Source organism: Mesocricetus auratus, unplaced genomic scaffold (genome assembly GCF_017639785.1).
Source record: "Mesocricetus auratus isolate SY011 unplaced genomic scaffold, BCM_Maur_2.0 Super-Scaffold_15014, whole genome shotgun sequence".
Taxonomy (NCBI): domain Eukaryota; kingdom Metazoa; phylum Chordata; class Mammalia; order Rodentia; family Cricetidae; genus Mesocricetus; species Mesocricetus auratus.
Window position 1 is genome coordinate 37,172,811 of NW_024429186.1, and position 19,407 is coordinate 37,192,217.

The following is a 19,407-nucleotide window of genomic DNA, read 5'->3' on the forward strand; positions in this document are numbered from 1 at the left end:
ATGTGGTGGAAGCTAAAAGCTGCAGCCGGGTTCCAAGCCTGGATATGCCAATGGCAGGGTATTTTATTTCAAAGGCACCGGTTTCCTCCCCATACAACAGTGTGCGAGCCTTTTCTGCTGACTACACTTTGAACTGCAGAATACACACACACACACACATGCTTGCATATATGTGTAATTTTATAGTTTTCTTTCTGGCTAGGATATTAATAGATTTCACTTAGCTCTTCCATGCATACATTTGACTGGGACACAGATGCTTAGGGGATAGGGTTCCTTGTGGGAAACACAGGGCTCACTCATCACCCAGGCTGTCTGAAATGTAGACTAGTCTCTGAGGGTTTGGGAAACGCAGGTGAACAATTTGGCTTTTCCACGTTCAAGCAGCCAGCTTCTTCAGATGGGAAAAAGTAGAGAAAAGAGAATTCTCTTAGCTTCCAAACGGGACAAAACAGCCCAGATTTTTTTGAAGGGGGTGGTAATCAGCTTTAAATAGACTAAGATTAAGACTTTACAATGATGATCTTCCAGTGTTCAACTATGTGTTGAGGCTTGCCTCCTCTTTTTATATGGCCCATCAGCTAAGAACAGTTTTAACGATATTTTCAAAATTTAAACAAAGACAAAAACATATTTGTGACATGTGGGGACTGTATAAGATTCAAGTTCCCAGCCTTCAGATTTCACTGGAACACAGCCATGTTTACCTGTTCATGGTCTGTGGCTGCCTTTGTGGACTAGCTTCAAAGACCATCTGATGTGCAAAGCCTAAAATATTTATCAGGGCCTTTCTAGAAAAGTTTTTTGGCCTCTCAGATCTCTACTACGAGATAAAGGTATTCTCCAGTTTCCAGCTTTGCTTCTCCATGTGCTTATGTGTTATGCCCAGCAGAGCACAGTAAGTGAAACAGCCCTTGTGTTTCTACGGAATCCACACATACAGAACCTTTGTAGGTTTTCCCTCAGGCCATCAAGTCACACACGACCTATTTACACCCAAGATCACAAAGAACGACAAGGAAGAAAAATCTTGATTTTTATTAATTTCCTAAGCTTGAAAATCTTGTGATACTAGTCCTGGCAGACACCAGTTGCAATCTCTGATTTAGGCCATTGCTATTCTTAACTCTGAAACATGTCTTCATTTTTCAACCATTACTTATCACTGTGGCAGGCTTTAAGAAAATTTCCCATGCTTTACACTGTATTTTTCCCTTTTAAATAACTTTACCATCGGAACCTGTCACAAGAGGCATATGAGCTTCAGTGACAGTAATAGCTATGGCTTGTGTTTCAGGAATGTCTTCACTGTCTTTTGACTGTGCCCCCACAAACACACCCCGAGTGTGACTCTGCAATGGTCACTTGACACTTGATTTTAACAGCATTCTTCATTTCTTTAGTCTTGCCCTGTCAGTTTTCCGAGCCTGGCTGGAACACTGAGTGATTCATTTATCTCAGCCATGCTCTTGGAAGGTACATATTTCAACTGACCAAGAAGGATGAGGCTCCTCAAAACTCTGAAGTTCCTTCTCAAATCACAGATATCCTCAGCCTTAGATTTCCATGCAGTCTTTCTGTGTATTACGGTAAAGACCAAAGACGGAAGAGCAGTTTTCTGTACCCTACAAGGAGTTGATGCTCGTACCAGTAGCTGAGAGCCTGCTACTGTTCATACGCTTGCTCTCTGCAGCCAGAGCTTTGAAACACACAGGACCTCCAACCACTGTGTGGGAAGAGCTGATCCACACAATTACAGAAGAGCAAAGAATGCCACTAACAAAAAGTCCTAAATCATTCATCCACATATATGGACATGGTCTTTGTCAACATTTATAGAATATTATAAATGTGTCACGTAAAATGCTATACACTAAGGACAACAGAAACAGCACAGTGTGGCTTTTGTTCCCAAGGTCATTCACTCCAGTAAAGAGAAAATTCTATGACAGTTTATAGGCCTGAACAGAGGGAAACAAAGGAGGAGGATGTTTGATCTTCAAGGGGTGGGTTGTGAAATCAGCTTTGTTCAGGAGGTGTTAGCAAGTCTTGAATACAGGGTCGACTTTGGGGTTAGGGGGTTAGGCAAGGTAGGAAAGGGTAAATTACACACAGGTAGACCATAGGAGCCACTCTGGGTAATACACACTGGCTCAGTGTTTGGAGGGAGGTGTTGGAGAAATGAGGCTCAGGAGCGGCCATTCAGAGAAATGAGGCTACAGGGCTCAGCTGCTGAGAGATCCTTGGGGTCCTGTGAGCATGAGCAAGAATTTCAACTAAATCCTAGAGACAGCATAAAGACATCAAGGGATGTATGGGAATAACACAAATCACACTATTAGGTCAGAATGGACACTTGGTCCTGGAGCAAGGGATGGGGGGACAAGCTACTATAGAGGGAAACTGTCAAACTAGCCAGGTAAGAGAAGCTCAAGGCATGAATCTGGACAGAGGGCAGGATGGTGCTAAGGAGGAACACTTAGGGGTGGGGTAGGTGGGGAAAGGCCACAGAAGAGTTAAGCTGTTCTCCCGGTTTAGTGACTGGGTAACAACTGGGAAGATTCACCTTGGGAAGGAATGTAAGAATGGGAAATTTTGTTTTAAACACAACACAAAACTTTTAAAGAGACAGTGCCCTCCTGGTTATATTCTGGGCTAGGAAGCCATATTAGATGAAGCTATGACTTAGGGAGAGTCTTTTGCTGTCTCTGTGGCTTTTGAATGCCATGCATGAGATTACTATCTCAAAGCTGAAGCCATTGTAAGTCTGTTTTGGAAAAAGATGAGGTATAAATAAGTAACATACAGAATGCTAATGTTTTTTTATTCTACTCTATTCTCCAAACATACTTAAAGACAAATGTACAACCTTTGCAAAGCCCCTTTCTTGAGGTTTGAGGGGCTATTGAATTGATACCTAATATCATATATATCTCAAAACATTGGACTGTTGATTAATGACTGGATATGCTCTATATTTTCTCTTATTGTCTTCCATCTCTTGGAGAGAGAGTTTAATGGGATTTGAAATGAGCATGTTGTCTGAATAGGATGCAGAACACAGTAAAATTGGGTTTGAATTTTTTAAAAAAAGAAAGGAATTTTTCTTTGTAACAAAATGTACAGAGCTGGCAAATGCTAAATGGCCAAGCATGGAAAAGCAGATTTGGCATGTTCTCATTTGTATGTGGAGCTTGGAAGTTGAGAGTGGAAAAGTAGTTATCTGTGCTGAGGGAGGGAGGGAGGGAGGGAAGGAGGGAGGGAAGGAGGGAGGGAAGGGCAGAGGGAGGGAGGGAGGGAATCCCGGTGGAAATAAGAGTCAGAGGTCCAGATCTTCAATTAAACAGGAGGAATAACCTTTTTGTTGTTGTTGCTGAACTTCGGGATATATTCATACTGTAGTGAATGACAGATTTCACAGAGTGAATAAAAAATGGGGACTGGGGTGATGACTGTCAGTCAAGTGCAAGAGCATGAAGACCAGAGTTCAGCGCCCAGAGCCCATGTAAAAAGGCAGGCACATCAGCGTGTATCTCTAATTCTAGTGCTGTGGAAGCAGCAAGAAACAGAAGGGTCTCTGGGGCTTGCCAGCCAGGAAGTCTAGCTGAATCCCTAAGCTCCAGCTGGAGGCTGAGGCCTGACCAAGCCACTCTTCCGTCCCAGCTTGCCACTGCATACAGCATTTCAGGCCTTCAGTGCTTTTCCATCAGTGAAGTTTTCTCATTTGCCACAGGATGTAAAATCACCTGCATGCTATTGTGTCACGTATGGGTGGACATGTGGTTTTTCTACTTGACTGACTTCCCTTGTGAACATCTCACGGTAGAAGCCTTACTTGGGAGAACTGCCCTCACCCTCCGTGGGGGCCCTGTCTTCATACCACAGGGGCAGGGGGATGATCCTGAGAGGCAACAGGACTCCTCTGGGGGACGATGGGGATGCTGGCTCCATGTCAGAGAGAAAAAGGCCCTCCTGCCATCTGAGGTCCTGAGTGTAAGAATCAGAGAAGCTGCTTTGCTGCCACTTGGAAAAAGTAGCAGGAGAGAACCAAAGCCACAGGTGCCGAGCCAGTAGGCAGAAGGGAAGAAGTTCAGCAGAAATGGGCAGCACATTCGAAACCTGGATGTAGCCTCCTCCTTCCCCCACCTATACTAGACAGTAATTTCATTGCAACTGGCATCTGATTTTATCATTATTTATAAATTACTTTCAGACATTACTTAGGGCTTGGGCCCACTGTCCTTTCAGTCTATTACTGGGTTTTTAGATGTACTCAGAATGCATAGAGACTTCCTGTGTTAACACTTGAAGTTCTATGAATTGCCAGTTCCTCTACAATGACATCTGGGCTGTTTACTGGGGAAGCTTCATTTATCAACTGTCAACTGTAGCTTAAACTTCTCCTATCATGCTGTTCATTGCTCTATGATTTATTGTATCCGTTCTTTTGTCCATGAAGTAATAGATTCATTTTGATTCTAATACAATGATGATTACTGCCTTACCTTAATATTGTCTTCCCGGATCATCTCAACAGCTTCTTCAATGATAAATCACCTCCCATTCATGAAAACCCTTGCTTCCTACCTTCCTTGAAAGGTTAAGTATCAGCAAAATCAGAATTTTAAGGTATTCTGACTGACTGGCCCATAATAAATCCTGCTTCCTTCCTGGTCCTATAGAGAAAAGACAGAGCATGTCAGAACTGTATACCCCAAGTCTATGTCAAAATGTGTCTTTGTTGACCTAATGATGACTGATTGATTCCTCTACCAAATCTGAGCTCTTAGAGAGGCAAGTTTCATGAATTCCTTTGGCCATCCCAAATACAGAAGACAGTGGTTAGATGGAACAGGAGAGAAAGGGGAAAGGTTATCTACTTTCCCTTGAAAATTCATTCCATCAGTCTAAAACTAGTCATTTTTGTTAAAAACTGCTAAGTAAACACTATCTATAAGATTGTAGGGAATGCTGTCTTAGTTAGGAGGAAAGGGATTATACTTCCATTGCACTATTCACATCAAGTCAGGACGGGAACCTGGAAGCAGGAGCTCATACAGAGGCCATGGAGGAGAACAGCTTGCTGGCTTGTCCCCCCCCCTCCCCCCCCCTGACTTGGTCAGCCTGCTTTCTTATAGAACCCAGGACCACCAGGACTACCATGTGCAATGGGCTGGGTCCTCCTTATCAATCACTAAGAAGATGCCCTACAGGCTTGCTTATAGCCCAATCTCATGGAGGCATTTTCATAATTGAGGCTCCTTCCTCTCAGATGACTTTAGCTTATGTCAAGTTGATATGAAACTAGCAAGCACAATAGCTTTGTGCCAGGCTCCTGGTAACATTAAAACAAAACAAAATATGTTTCTTTATTTGTGTGTGTGTGTGTGTGTGTGTGTGTGTGTGTGTGTGTGTGTAGATGATACTATACACACAGTTGGCACTCCCCAACTATCATGAATGTGGAGTGATCAAACTCAGGCCATCAGGGTTGGTGGCAAGGATCCTTGCTTGCTTATTTGCTGAGTCATCTTGTTGGCCCAGTATTTCCTCTTTTTTTTTTTTAATCTTTGTGTGGATAAAGAAAAATCAGCTTTATAAAGCCCCATCTAAATGCTGGAGAGATGGCTCAGTGGTTAAGAGCATTGACTGTTCTTCCAGAGGACCTGAGTTTAATTCCCAGCAACCACAAGGTGGCTCACAACCACCTGTAATGAGAGCTGGTGCCCTCTTCTGGTCTCCAAGGACACGTGCAGACAGAACACTATACAAAATAAATAAATAGGTCTTTAAAAACAAACAAATAAATAAATAAATAAATAAAAATAAAGTCCCAGCATCTCCAGGGTAAATGAGCCAGGTTGCCTTCAACACAATTCACTGAGGTGATTCAGGGTGCATGCCGTGTAGACAATGGCTGTGCCTGTGCATTCAAGCATTTCCACCCTACTGTCTCCCCTTCAACTTCAGTATCTAGGAGGGACAGACTTCCCAAGGCTCTGAATTTCTCATATGCATGGTGTCATATACATAAAAGGGAGAAGGAGGCACAGTTCATAGATCCTCTTAGCAACATCTGCAAGAAAATTCCTCTGACAGAAGGACATTGCTGCACAAAGTCACATCCTCAATAAGGCAGAAACAGAAAGTTATTTGATACAGCTCTGGGGTACCATGGGGACTATGGAAAATATAAACATAAATTTTGATCTGGGGATGGTAGTGTGTGCTTGTAATCCCAGCACTCGGGTGGTGGAGGAAAGAAGATCAGGAGTTCAAAGGCAATCTCTTCCACGTAGTGAGTCTAGGTCAGCCTAGGCTATGTGAGATCCTGTCTCAAAAACAAAACAAAACAGTAGTATAACACTGAGATATCTAAACAGTTTTTAATCTGAACCCATACATTCAGAGGATGCGTTTAGGTTTTTAGAAGTCAGTTCACATCACATTATCTGATTGGATAAAGGGTAAGACATATTACCCAGGCTAGGCCAATAAGATCCCCTGAGGAATTTAAATGGATCTATGCTAGTTGGCCCAAGGTGGGAAAATGAAGGAAAAACAGATGAACTTAGATCCTTAGGATGTATTGCATCTGGCTATGTACTTACCAAGTAGTGAAAAGTGGCCAGCCAAGAAAAAGAAAACAAGAAAGTAGACCCAGAATCGACTGGCTATTTGGCACCATGAGGGCTTGAGGTACCTGTGTGAGGAGCAGGGATTATCTACCCACTCTGCCCCTCCTAGTAAGCCCATTCTAGCGCTGGTTGTTGTTTTTTTAGGAAACCCTATCGGATTTTATACCACTGGGTTGTGAGTCTCCTGGTTGCCTATGGGCCAATCCCTCCATTTAAGATAGTTTGAGTGGATTTCAGTTAACAAATGACTTTTAATCTAAGCAACAAAAGTGGCTCTTCATTCAAGTTGAGCATTAGAACGACCTAAAGAGGGTTGTATAAACACCATCACTCTTCTGGTCCTGCCTCAGGAATCATACACAGATGGTCTGGGATATAGCCATGGCAAGGGGAAATCTTTAGGAGCCTATGATACACAGAATGGCAACTGTTAAGTTGCAGATAGTTTCCTGCTAGGCACCTGGAAGGGCATATCTGACCAAGATAACATGTTTGTTTCTTTTCCTATGATAATACCTCAGCAATAGCAACTTAAGGGAGAAAGGATTTGTTTTGGCTCACAGTTCAAAGGTACAGCCTATCATGGCAGGGGAAGTCACAGCAGCAGGCGCTGGTCAAGAAGCAGAGAGTGACGGATGCTAGGTTCAGCTTACTTTTCCCAATTCATACAGTTCAGGATTGCTACTATCTATCCAGGTAAGACAGACCTTCCCATATCAACAGCCTAATTACGCTGATCCCCTGCAGACAGGCCCCACAGGCCCAGGATTCTGGATCCTGTCAAGCTGATGATGAACACTAATCATCACAAACAACAATAGAAAACAGGATGAAGAGACACAGGATCCACCTCTACGTAAACACGCTGAGTGCTACCATGGCTCATCTCAGCATCTGCTTTCACACTGACCACACTACGCAGCATCACCCATCTGCCTTAGAAAAGAGCTGAGATCACTGCCTGACTTACATATCACTAAGCTATCACTCTGGGTGTGCTGGTGTGCACCTGTCATCAAGGCACTCAGGAAGCTGAGGCAGGGGGATTGTTAAGTTCCAAGGTCAATCTGTGCTACACAGTGAGATCTTGTCATGAAAGTAAAATAAAATAAACTGAAATTTTAACTCAGGTCACTTTTATGCATGGCATCAAATCTTTAAAAAATATTATTTAGCTGCTAATTATAGGTTGTGATGGGTTTGGCTGGGCCCACATGAAAATGAGACATTGGGTGTGTGCAAGAGGCAATTACAGGAGAATGTGCTGCAAAAATCCCCTGTACAGGAGGAAACCCAGTCCAAAAGCTGATTGCATTCATCTGACAGCAAGATTAACACCCAAATGATGGAATAAATTAGTAAGTAAACTGCAAGTGAAATCACCCTCTTATTACTTTGACAAAGGAATTTATTCCAGGGCTAAACATGGATCTTTTTTAGAAGTATATGAGAACAATTACTGGAATCTTTGTTTAAAAACAAACTAACTAAACAACTAAAGGAAGGAAATTTGATTCTTAAAATTTTTTATTGCATTTATTTAATTCGTGTGTGTGTGTGTGTGTGTGTGTGTGCTCGCACGCGCGTGTGGGGTATGTGAGCGCATGCCTATCTTGGGTGTGGAGCTCAGAGGAAAGTTATGGGAGTTGGTTTCCTTTTTTTACTACATGCATCTCTGGGATTGAATTCAGGTGGCTTGATAGCAAATGCCTTTACCCACTGAGCCATTTCACTAACCCAGAACTTCATTATTTAAGGATTACATTGTTTAGGAGTCAGGGACAAATAATGATATGCTTTCTTGCAAAACCTGAGAATGAATTCTTCCTGGTGCACAGTTGGAGTCTGAAAGGCTTTTCAGAATTAACATGCAATAGCACTGATACAGGGAAAGTGAAAGTGGCTGGGAACTGAGAAGCCTCATCCGTAGAACAGAGCTAATTTGGCTAGAAGGCGAGCTCTGCACCATCTTATATTAAGGCTCAAAGCATTTCCATCAAATTGACTGCAGAGGTTAGGGTACCATCTTCCTTCAGAACCTTTACAATTTGCAGTCAGAGTGCACTGTGACAGTAGTCTGAGTTTTAGACAATCAGACCCCCAAGGACTGGGTCCTCCACTTCTTTGGCCAGCTTCTTTGTCATGAATAGCCGCATGAACTATAGTAAGAAGGAACTGCAGTCACTGGTGCGTATTTATGGCATTGTTCTTGGGCAAATACATGATCTCAGTTTTTTGACTGTAAAACTGAGACTCATCCAAGTCCAATACAACAGGACACAATCCGGACAGTCTTGAGAAGTACAGGGTCTAAGGCAATAGATGGAGGGGATATTATTAAATCCTTAGTTTCTTCAATGGTTCTACAGATGACGTAATGACAACAGCTAACATTTGCTGGACGCATTAGATAACATCGACATTCTCACAAGTTACATCGATAACAAATCAGGCACTGTTATTATTTTCACTTTCACCACGAAAGCAACAGTGGCACAGAGAGGTGGAGCAATAATGCAGCCTAGTAAAACAGCCAGAAATGGCAGGACCAGGATGCACAGGCAAAGGCACGGCTTCTGATTGGCATTTTAACTCTTTAACCTCTGAGCCGGTCTGCTTCTTGACTATACTGACCACAAAGGCTTTTTCACTTTTCTCCTCTTATTCTCTTGAAGAATTGCTGGCCTAATGGCCAATCTCATAATCCCAATCCCCCAGAGGGTGCCTTCTTGCCATGAAACCTCCCTAGACCCACCATTATCTCCCACGGAGTGAAGTCTTGGCTAGAGAAAATCTGTAGTCACGACGTTGCTCCTCATTCCACTTTCAGCCAGTCAGTTGAGTGTGATGAAGCCTGTGACGGCTCTGACTTCCTCACGGCAACAAAGGTGGTGTAGAGATCACTAAGACAAAGGCAAATGCCATGAAGGCTGCAGGGAAAGAGTCTGATCTCTTCTGTAATTCCCAGGTCGACAGGCTTTTAAAGGGCCTCCTTTGCAGATCTTCTAATCAGTTCTGGGCAAGGAACTAGTTAGTTCTAGGAACTAGTTAGTTCTAAGGCAAAGTCAACTACTCCCACACCAGAAGGGTGCAAGTCGGAAATGCATGAAGGATGGCAGAGTGCCATGCACTAGCTACGCAAACGTAGGATGGTGAAAGCTTTATAACCCTGAAAACCCTGAATGCAGAATGGTACAGAGAAAAGTACTAGAAACACTACTCCTCTATTTTTTCAGCCACGTTTTTTTTTTTTAGTAGATACTATAAAACAACACGTCAAGTTTCCAGATGTGGTGGTGTATAGCAACAATCTCAGCTATGTAGGCAATTTAACATGAGGATCTTGTCACAAGGCAAAGGCAAAATCCTGTTGCTTTCTCCAGTGACAACCCCTTTCAAACAACTGGCATCCATCCCTACAGTCATTTTACCCTGCATGCTGTGTGATGTGTAAACTTCAGAGCATCCCTGAGGTACCCATCCAGGCACCACAGCTATGTAGAACTCACTGCTGCTAGGTGGTTCTGGGTGTCTGCCCCATTCTGTCCCCAGTGTGTGTTCTTGCTTCCCTGAGTGTTGGGGGATGCTATCAAACCGATGGGTGGTATTTCATTTCTGCATTAATTTTTATTTTCTTAGCAGTTTATGAAGTAGGACACTTTGGTTTCTGCTTCTTTTTATGAGATTAAAAAATATTTTTTAACTTACGTGAATGTGTGTTTGTGTCTGTGGGTGGGTACGTGCACACACGTGCAGGACCCTTGAAGGACAAAGGTGTCAGATCCTCCCTGGAGGTAGAGTTAGGGGAGGTTGTGAGTTGCCCACCATGGGTGCTGGGAACTGAATGCAGGTCCTCTGGAAGGGCAGGATTTGCTCTTAATCAATGAGCCGTCTCTCAAGCCCTAGGTTACCTTGGTCTACTTTTATACAGGGTTTTATTAATGATATGTGAATTACTTTTACAGATTATAATACGAATATGCCTATATTCCTCCTCCCTCCTCCTCCTCCTTCTCCTCCTCAGTATTAACCTTTGTGTGTGAACGCAAGCACATGTGTTCACATGTGGAGGTCAGAGGGCAACCTCAAGTGCAGAGCCTAGCCTTCTACCTTGTTTGGAGCCATTCACAGTCACCCTTAGATTCCAGGAGAAAGGAGATCAAGTCTGGGTACTCTTGAGCTTTCAGTGGAGAGTACACAAATAGATGACTTGGAAATCTTTCTTCCCAGCTTACAAAATGTTAAGATGAAAACTGGAGTGAGAAGAAGATATTTAGCATTATTCTGCGGAATCTGTATTTTTCTTCTGAGAGGTAGAGGATGTAGTTGGTTTTTCTACACCAGGGCTAACTAGAGATAGCCTCAACTTAGGAACACAAAGATACCAGATCTTGTCCTCAGTCTATGGCTCTTTTAACATGTGGACACAGGCTGCTTCATGGTGCTGTCCTTATGGTTCTCAGTGGAGAAAAGTTATACACCCCACAGAGGGCTCGAGTGAAAACCATACTGTCAAAAGCAGGTCAGACTCCTTGGGTTTTCTTGAACTAATGATCTCATGTCAAGCCTGTATTCTTAAAGTGAATTATATTTTGATTAATGACTAAAAAATAAATGACTAAAGTGTGTGTGTTTATATATGTAGAAATGTATATTATCCACAGATGGGAGTGCATCTCATTTGTGTTTGTATGTATATACCAGAATGAAAGAGGCAGCTGTTTTAGCCATTTATGCTTGGGGGATAGGTGGGTAACATGGTAGATTTTGTTGAAAGGAAATTATGGGAGAGAATTTGATATCTTGAAGTTTTCAGCAAGACAGGATTCAGAAGGCAACTATGGAAATAAATTTAGAAACTGGCTTCTTGGTTCCCAACATGTTTTTAAAGGTAAGCATATTACACGAAGCATTTTGGTCAAGTTTTTTGTTTGTTTCACTTGTTTGCTTTTGTTTCTAAGTTAATTTTTTTCGAGGTTCAATTGGAAAATGGGAATGAATAGGGCACAGTAAAGTCCTTTTCCATCAGAATCACCATCTTTAGCAAAATTTCCCTCAAAAACAAGTTTGCTGGTCGGAGGGTGTGGGAGGAGGGAAGGGAGAGGGAGAGGGAGCTGGGATTGACATGTGAAGCAATCTTATTTCTAATTCAAATTTAAAAATAAAAAAAGACAAAAAAAACCCAACAAAACAAAAAAAAAAGAAAGCAAATTAACAATAAAGGCTCATTAGGAATGCATGGAAAGGAAAACCTTACATACTGATATTGAGAATGTAAATTAATGCAGTCACTGTGGAGGGAACTCAAAAAATTAAACACAAAACTTCCATAAGATTAAAAAAAAAAAAAGCATGACGAAGTTTGCAGGGCTGGAGAATGGCTGCTCTTCCAGAGGTCCTGGTTCAGTTCCCAGCACCCGAAAGGCAGCTCACAGCCGTCTGTAAAGGGGAAATGTCTGCTGTGATGGGCATTCATGGTCCAGGAAATTGAAGAACCCAGTTATGGAGCTAATCAGTAGATATGTGGATGCATGAAGCGCCACAGTGAGAAGGACTTGTACCTGTACAAAGCATGCTGAGTACCACATGCTGGAACTTAATAAAATGGTTGACTAGTGTAGAAAAATGTAGGGCAACATACAGCCTTTAGTAGTTTTTTTCTTTTAACTTTAGCTTTTAAATAAGTTTAGATCCAGCAAAGCACTAATACTGGCAAAGCTTTTTAGTCTGTATGGGATCTTTCCACATAGAAATCTTTCCACATAGAAAATGAGAGGGCGTTGGTGGCACACGCCTTTAGTCCCAGCACTCAGGAGGCAGAGGCAGGCGGATCTCTGTGAGTTCGAGGCCAGCCTGGTCTACAAAGTGAGTTCCAGGACAGCCACAGAGGTTACAAAGAGAAACTGTCTCAAAAAGCCACCCAGGCTAGATTAATTAAGCCACAGAAAGAAATATGGCCACTCCTTACTAGAGCTTACATTAGATGCCCTCAGTTCAATATGGAACCCATTCACCTAAACAATGCCAGAACACTGGCACCATGGCTGGGCTAGACCATGGTTTATGGTTACTAGAAAAGCAACTGAGAGTGTTGTCCAGAAGCTAAACTGAAAGAGTATAAAACAGAAAGCCTTGGTTTTTTTTTTTTTTTTAAATCTAACTCATTAGTATTTCCCTAGTTTCTAGTGCTGAAAATGACGGCCCTGCTTCTCAGGGCAGTCTTCTATGAACATAGTCTAACATGAAGTTCAATTTTAAAGTGTTGTTTTTTAGAAGGTGTAATAGATCCTTTACTTCAAATTTCTGCCATAAAAACAGTTTTAACATTAGCTTATTTAAAACTGAAAAATATTCAACTTCTTTAGGATAGTTTATAGAAAGTAAAATCTGGATCCCCAGGGTTTTAATTCCACTTGGTTCTCTGTATCTGCTGGTTCTACATCTATGGATTCAGCTAACTGTGAACTAAAAAGTACATCTGTACAGAATGCATACAGACCCTTTTCTTATTACTCTCTAATCAATACAGTAGAACAACTATTTGCATATAATTTACATCCTATTAGGTATTTATGAGTAATCTAGAGATGATTTAAAATGTGCAAGAGGAAGTGCCTAGGTTATAGGAAATACTGCATCAGCTTATGTAAGAGGTCTAAGCATCCATGAGTCTGGTATTTGTGGGGGTTGGGTGGGTCCTCTTAGACTCCCCTTCCCGTACCATGGGAGACTGCATTTAATTACAGATGCTCTACACAGCCAGTGATATATTGTATTACTAGTCCCAGGCTTCCTCCTGGAATTCCTGCATTCCATGTGTGTCACTGTGCTTTCTGAAGCCAAAGAAAAAGAAGAAGACTTTCTGGAATTCCCAGCTCAAACTGATTGTTTTGGTCTGGGTATGATGTGCCCTCCCTTCCACGCAAAAAGCTTATGATTTAAACGTTTTTTTTCCCAGTTGGTGGTGCTATCTCTGTGAGGTTTTAAGATGTGTCCTTAGAGGTCATAATGTGTTCTAGGTGTCTCTCTTTTGGCCATGAGCTCAATAGTCTCTGTTTCATGCTCCCTTTGTCATGATGCTCTGTCTCACCATGGGCTCAGAATCAACAAAGCCAAAGACTACAGACTAAAACCTCTAAAACTAAGTCAAGACAAATAATCCTCCCCTGCCATTGTTTTGCTCAGGTAGTTTGTCAAAGCAATCAATAAGTGCCACAGTGGTCTTAGTATAGGGGTTTACACCATTGGTGGGGCTGTGGATTCAGAAAGTGTCCAATTCTCAGATATGAATCCGGGTTATAAGCGACAGTGCACATACTCAGGTTGATTTGGTAGGCAAAGCAACAATAGGGCTGGGGGCAGACCTCATGGGCCTTACCACTAAGCACCCGAGTGAGAACAGACAAATATGGGAACCTTTCTCCACTATCTACTTCTGCTTTGCAGTGTGCTAATGTTCTAAGGCAGGCTCCTCCACAGCATGGCTACTCGCTGTGTTCTGCCAGGTTGGTGTACTGGCAGACAGGGGCTCCTTCTTCCTGGTGGTTCTGACTAAATTCCATAAATTCATTCTAAAGCCAATTCCTGAGACCCTGCTTGGTTGGATCTAGGATCAGAGCCAGCCTATAGCGTTGGAGGATGATGTCAGCTGCATGTGAATGCCATGAATGGAGAGGAGGGTGGGGAAACCCTCTAAAGGGATACTGAGTTGCTGTTTATAAAAGTCAGGGGCTGAGCAGAAGATAACACAGCTCTATCTAAACCTCAGAGACTCATGGCTTTCTAGGAGCCTATGGTATAGAATCAGCAAAGGTTCAAAGAATGAGTCCAACAGCTAGCTTTGTGACTACTGACTCAGAGTTAGCACAGGACCTCTAAAACTTAGGGCCAACAGTAGCACCATCCAGAAGTGCACAGGAGAAAATGTCGGGCTGGGCTGGAGGTTGGAGAGCAGAGAATGGTTTGAGAAGACAGTCTTTTCTGAACCAGGGAGGGAAACCTAAGAATTAAGAGAGATTGATTTCCACAGCCTTAAGAAGGGGCGTATATTCAGAGCTCATGGTGAACATTTCTTTGTTGTCCAAGTTAGTAACATTCTGACCAAAATTCTGCAGGGACCTAGAGTGTGCTGTGAAACAGGCAGGGTAGCCGCAGAAAAGACCGGACGAGCGCACATGGTGTCCACAGGAAGTGAGGAAGAGACAGACTCCACAGGAAGTGTCTATGAGGAAGAGTTAGCAGCTACATTACATATCTAGATGGAAGGCAGGAAAATACCGTTTGAATGTGATTTCTTGTCAAATACTGACAATAAAAGAAATGTGGGCGCTGGGCAGTGGTGGCGCATGCCTTTAATCCCAGCACTCGGGAGGCAGAGGCAGGAGGATCTTTGTGAGTTAGAGACCAGCCTGGTCTACAAGAGCTAGTTCCAAGACAGCCTCCAAAGCCACAGAGAAACCCTGTCTTGGAAAAACCAAAAAAAAAAAAAAAGGAAATGTGGGAGGCAACATAGTAATTAGAATAAAAATTCCATCATACAGCCCTTCTCAGCCAATGTCCTGTAGGGATCCTTCTAAAGGCCCTGGTTCTTATTTTCTTTCAATACTGAAAGCCATATTCCTCAGTAAGATTATTTTTATCATTTACAAATATTTTCATAATTAAAATAAGACTCTACATGGAGCCAAAAGTAAACAGACTGCCGTCATTTCAATTTCTAAGTCTGTTTACTTTTGTTCCCTGTCCACCCCACATATGCCTTGGAACCTGGACTCTGTGAACCACCTTAAAAGGATTCTCCAGGGCACAGTCCCTGGGGAACATCATCAGGAGACAGGAAGGAGGTAGCCCTCAGTCAGGGATGCTGATGGGACAGTACTCCTAAACTACTGTCCAGTCTTGTAAGTTTTCCCTTACTACCTATTCCTTGAACACACTCCATTGATTACACAAGTCTTCTGAATCATCCTAATTAGATTATGGCATTTCTTTCCTGAAAGCATCCTAGCTGATACAATATGGAAGGCATTAAGTTGAAGAAAGAGACATTATATTATGGGAAATGTTCTAATGGCAACCTGCACCTCTTTTCATGTCTACTATTGACATTTGCCATTCTTTTTTTTATTAAAACTGAATGCAGGACAAGCCCAGACACAAGGAAATCTCTGATCAAAAAAAAAAAAAAAAAACAAAAAACAAAAAAAAAACCTTCTTCTACCCATGATCCCATGAACCAGGACAGCTTGGCTTTCATCACAGAAGTCCAGGCTGGCTTCCCCCCTTTCCTCCCCTCAAATCCCTACCTGTCCTCACAACTTGCCACCCATTCTTTTCACCAAGGGTGGAACAAGCAGCACTTGCTAATGCTTTCCAGGATAGTACTGAGAACTTGTAAGATCAGCTAACTAACGGCTAAAGAAATTACCCAGCTAGTATTTAACAGAAGTGGGAAAAAGCAATACCTCAATGAGTACCTGCACAGGAATGATGCTTTGTTCACCCAGTCCCCACAATGAACACACACCCAGGACTTAGTGAGCACTGTGAAAACACTTGCTGACATGAATCATGGTACTGAAGTCTGAGGTCCAAGGGATGGTACTCCAGCCATACATGTCTACTGTGTGCCTGGCTGCTCTCTCACACGTGCCCTTTATTATTCTTACTATCTATCTATCTATCTATCTATCTATCTATCTATCTATCTATCTGGAGTCAAATTCTCCCTATGTTGTCCAGGCTGGCCTTACTCTTGCTTTAAATCTCTTGCTGAGCTCAGTCTTCCTGTCACTGTCTTTTGATTGCTGGGATAATAAGGGTAAGGTATTGTGCCTAGCTTCACTCTTCTTAATAGGACACCAGTGATGTCTCTGTGGTGGGTTTTGACCTATTTTTGGAACGTGGACTTCCCCTTTGACATTATGATGAAAGATATGTACCTTCTCCACACCAGAAGATAAATATAGCTCAAGGACTATGGGTTAAAATAATAACTGAAATGTTCTGTGTCATCTGGAGCAGACAGTTCTGATGTGCAAAAAGGCAGAACACAAAGTACTCTAAAGGAAATCTAAAGATTCATTCCCACCCAGACATCATAAGAATGGGAAGGGTGACAGACTAAGCATGGTACTCTGTGTATACTTTATACACAGAGCCTGAAGGCATCGTATGTAACTATTTTTAGTGTGTCTATATTGTAACTGGTCTTCTACTGCCACTACATGCCATTTCTTGAATGGATCGTTATTGGCCCGTACTTGACGAGCATCCAATGGCAGATCAGGTACTGTGTTAGCTGTCCTGACAGACCCACAGGCATCATAAACAGTTTTCCCTTAAAAAGTCATCGGAGTAGAATCCCTCACAAGGCAAAGAACAACTGTAGTGGGCCATGAAGCCCACTGAGGTCAAGTATGAACAGACAGGTCAAAGGCAGCTGAGGGACTGATAATCTATAAGAAAATCTACAATCTATAAAAATTGATTATCTACAAGTAAAGGACATTTGAATAGAAATACAGAGATGAAAGATTAATGAGGAGAAATGAAAAAGTGAGGCAATTAGTAGAAAGAGATATAGTTATCACCAATCTACAATGTGAAACAAAAGTTTCCCTCTTAAATATTTTATGACGTGATACAAAGGCATAAAGCTACAATCTTTCATATCATCAGAAAATGAAGCTTGACAACCAGGGAAAACATCATCTGAGCCCAGGGCTAGCTTTGGTCTATAGTGGCTATCCCATCCAAAATGGCCCAGTCCCCATTCTGGACTGACTGTGTGCTGGACTTGGTGGCAGGTATTAGAGATAAAGAGATGAATGGGAAAAAAATGAGAGGATTTTGAGAAAGAGAAGCTACTATAAGTTTGACTGTAAGACTCTGTGGTTTCCATGATAACAAGGATAAACAGAATTTGTAAGATGATTCCTGGAAGGTTCATCAAGAGACAGCCCAGATGCATGTCAGTTGGGAGCACAGGATTTGCTAAGTCTTCCTGGGCTTGGATGCCCCATCTCATGTCACCTCAGTGGACTTTACAGTAGAAAACCAGACGTTACTGGAGAACTGCCAAGACTGTACTATAAGCATATTGGACACAATTTACTGATACATTGGGTACTTTTCAAATCAAAACACGACTATTGTTTTCATTCTCTAGACCTTAGAGAACTCTAGAAGCCTCTAGTAACTGGACATGTCTGTGCTACTTTTTCTCAGCTTCTTCCTGGATGCTTGAGGCTGCCTGTGTAGCTTCTAAGCACTTGGCAATGATCTCCTCTGGTCAATAGAGCCCCTGGGCTCTTCCTGCATGTTCTCTCAGCAGGGGAGCTCGGCCAAAGGACAAGCTTGAATACTCAGACGTCTCTAATCCTGCCTCACTCTGAGGATATGGAGCATCCACCCATCACTTTCTCTGATGTAGGCTAGGTTTCCCTGACATCTTTTTTTGCTTGTTTGTTCTGCGCCTCATGTCTGGCAGGACTACATCTTGGATTCGATGGCCATTATCTGGTACATAGTGAACACTCTGGATCTCTAAGGGGACTCCGTCATCAGTGGTGCCAACAGCAGTGTCCATCTGCCTCAGGCTGCCAGCTGACACTAGACCAATCCCACCTGTAGTATATATACTACATCCCTCCAGTCAGCTCCCTTCCCAAAGCCCAAGGACTCGATGGAAATCCCTACCCTTGAGTCAAGAATGTCTGTTTATCTCATCACCATGCTCAGCCTGGAGGAAAGCAGCCTCTGTCTGTGAGCTGCTGGAGACTGATCTGTAAAAGCAAGAGCTGTTTTCTTCATCCAGCCCCTTCCTACTGAAATCCTCAAGTACCAATCTACTGGCGAAGGTTACTAAAACCACATATCTAGCAAACAGCAAAGGTACCCCAAAGTCCAGGGCATGAACACAGTACTTTTTAATTCACTCAACTTTATCTCCTTCATGTGAGGGTACAACGGAAGGCTACACGAGTTTGCAAAAGTACATTTATGACAGTGAGGATGTATGTGCCACTCTACAGCAGTGACAGAATTTGCTTCTAGAAAAGCAGTTTCTCCTACATATTTTATTTATCAGAAGATCCTGAATAGGCTATTAAAAGGGCACACTCCTGGCTGTCTGGAGAGAGTCACCAATGCACATGATGCTATCCCCATTTGACTCCACTCTGCACCTTTGCGAAGTGGTGACATGGGTTCCTCCAGCTCTGTGTTTACTCACTTTTCCCTCAGCCTGCAGAGCTGCAGCCTTTTCAGAGGCAGCCCTTCACATCGTTACACAAAGTACATTTTAGCCAACCTTTCGAGGCACTGTGCTCCTGGGAATCGTGCAAAGTTAACAACCTACGCTGTCTGCTTGCAGACACTCCTCCCATCATCCCACGCTCAAACCCCAGTGCATTCCCTCACAACAGTAACTCTGAAGTGGCTGTTTCTACTGAGACCTATACTGGTGGTTTTAACTGTCACAGCACAAAGCAGGAGGGCCTGCCTTTCCACGGAGCGTTTCTGTGGAATCTGCAGGCAAGACGTTAGCTGTTGGGTACCCCTCAGATCTAAACCAAACTTTTCCTGTTCTGCCCAAGCTCAAATCAGACAATCAAAACATATGGCTAGCATCCACCACTCATGACTTATATCACTTCATGTACAAAACTTGCAGAATGACATAATGACCAGAGATGCAGGCATCACAAGGACTTAAGGCTTAAAGGGGAGAAAGCTCTGTGCTTAAGTAAAGAAGCCTGATAACACA

At 42.7% G+C, this 19,407-nt stretch overlaps 1 protein-coding gene across 4 annotated transcripts in view; it reads right to left on the bottom strand.

Annotated features, from left to right (window-relative positions):
- The window catches only part of Rad51b (RAD51 paralog B), a 536,305-nt gene that overhangs the window by 100,602 nt on the left and 416,296 nt on the right, over positions 1-19,407 (bottom strand). The window contains exon 10 of one of the 4 annotated variants that reach the window (XM_040742835.1): positions 4,333-4,676. The exons of the other annotated variants lie outside the window; for them this stretch is intronic. Within the exon in view, the coding sequence (XP_040598769.1) occupies positions 4,543-4,676 (134 nt within the window). The 3' untranslated portion in view covers positions 4,333-4,542. Of the gene's footprint in view, positions 1-4,332; positions 4,677-19,407 lie in introns of those variants that run through there. 4 annotated transcript variants of the gene reach the window in all.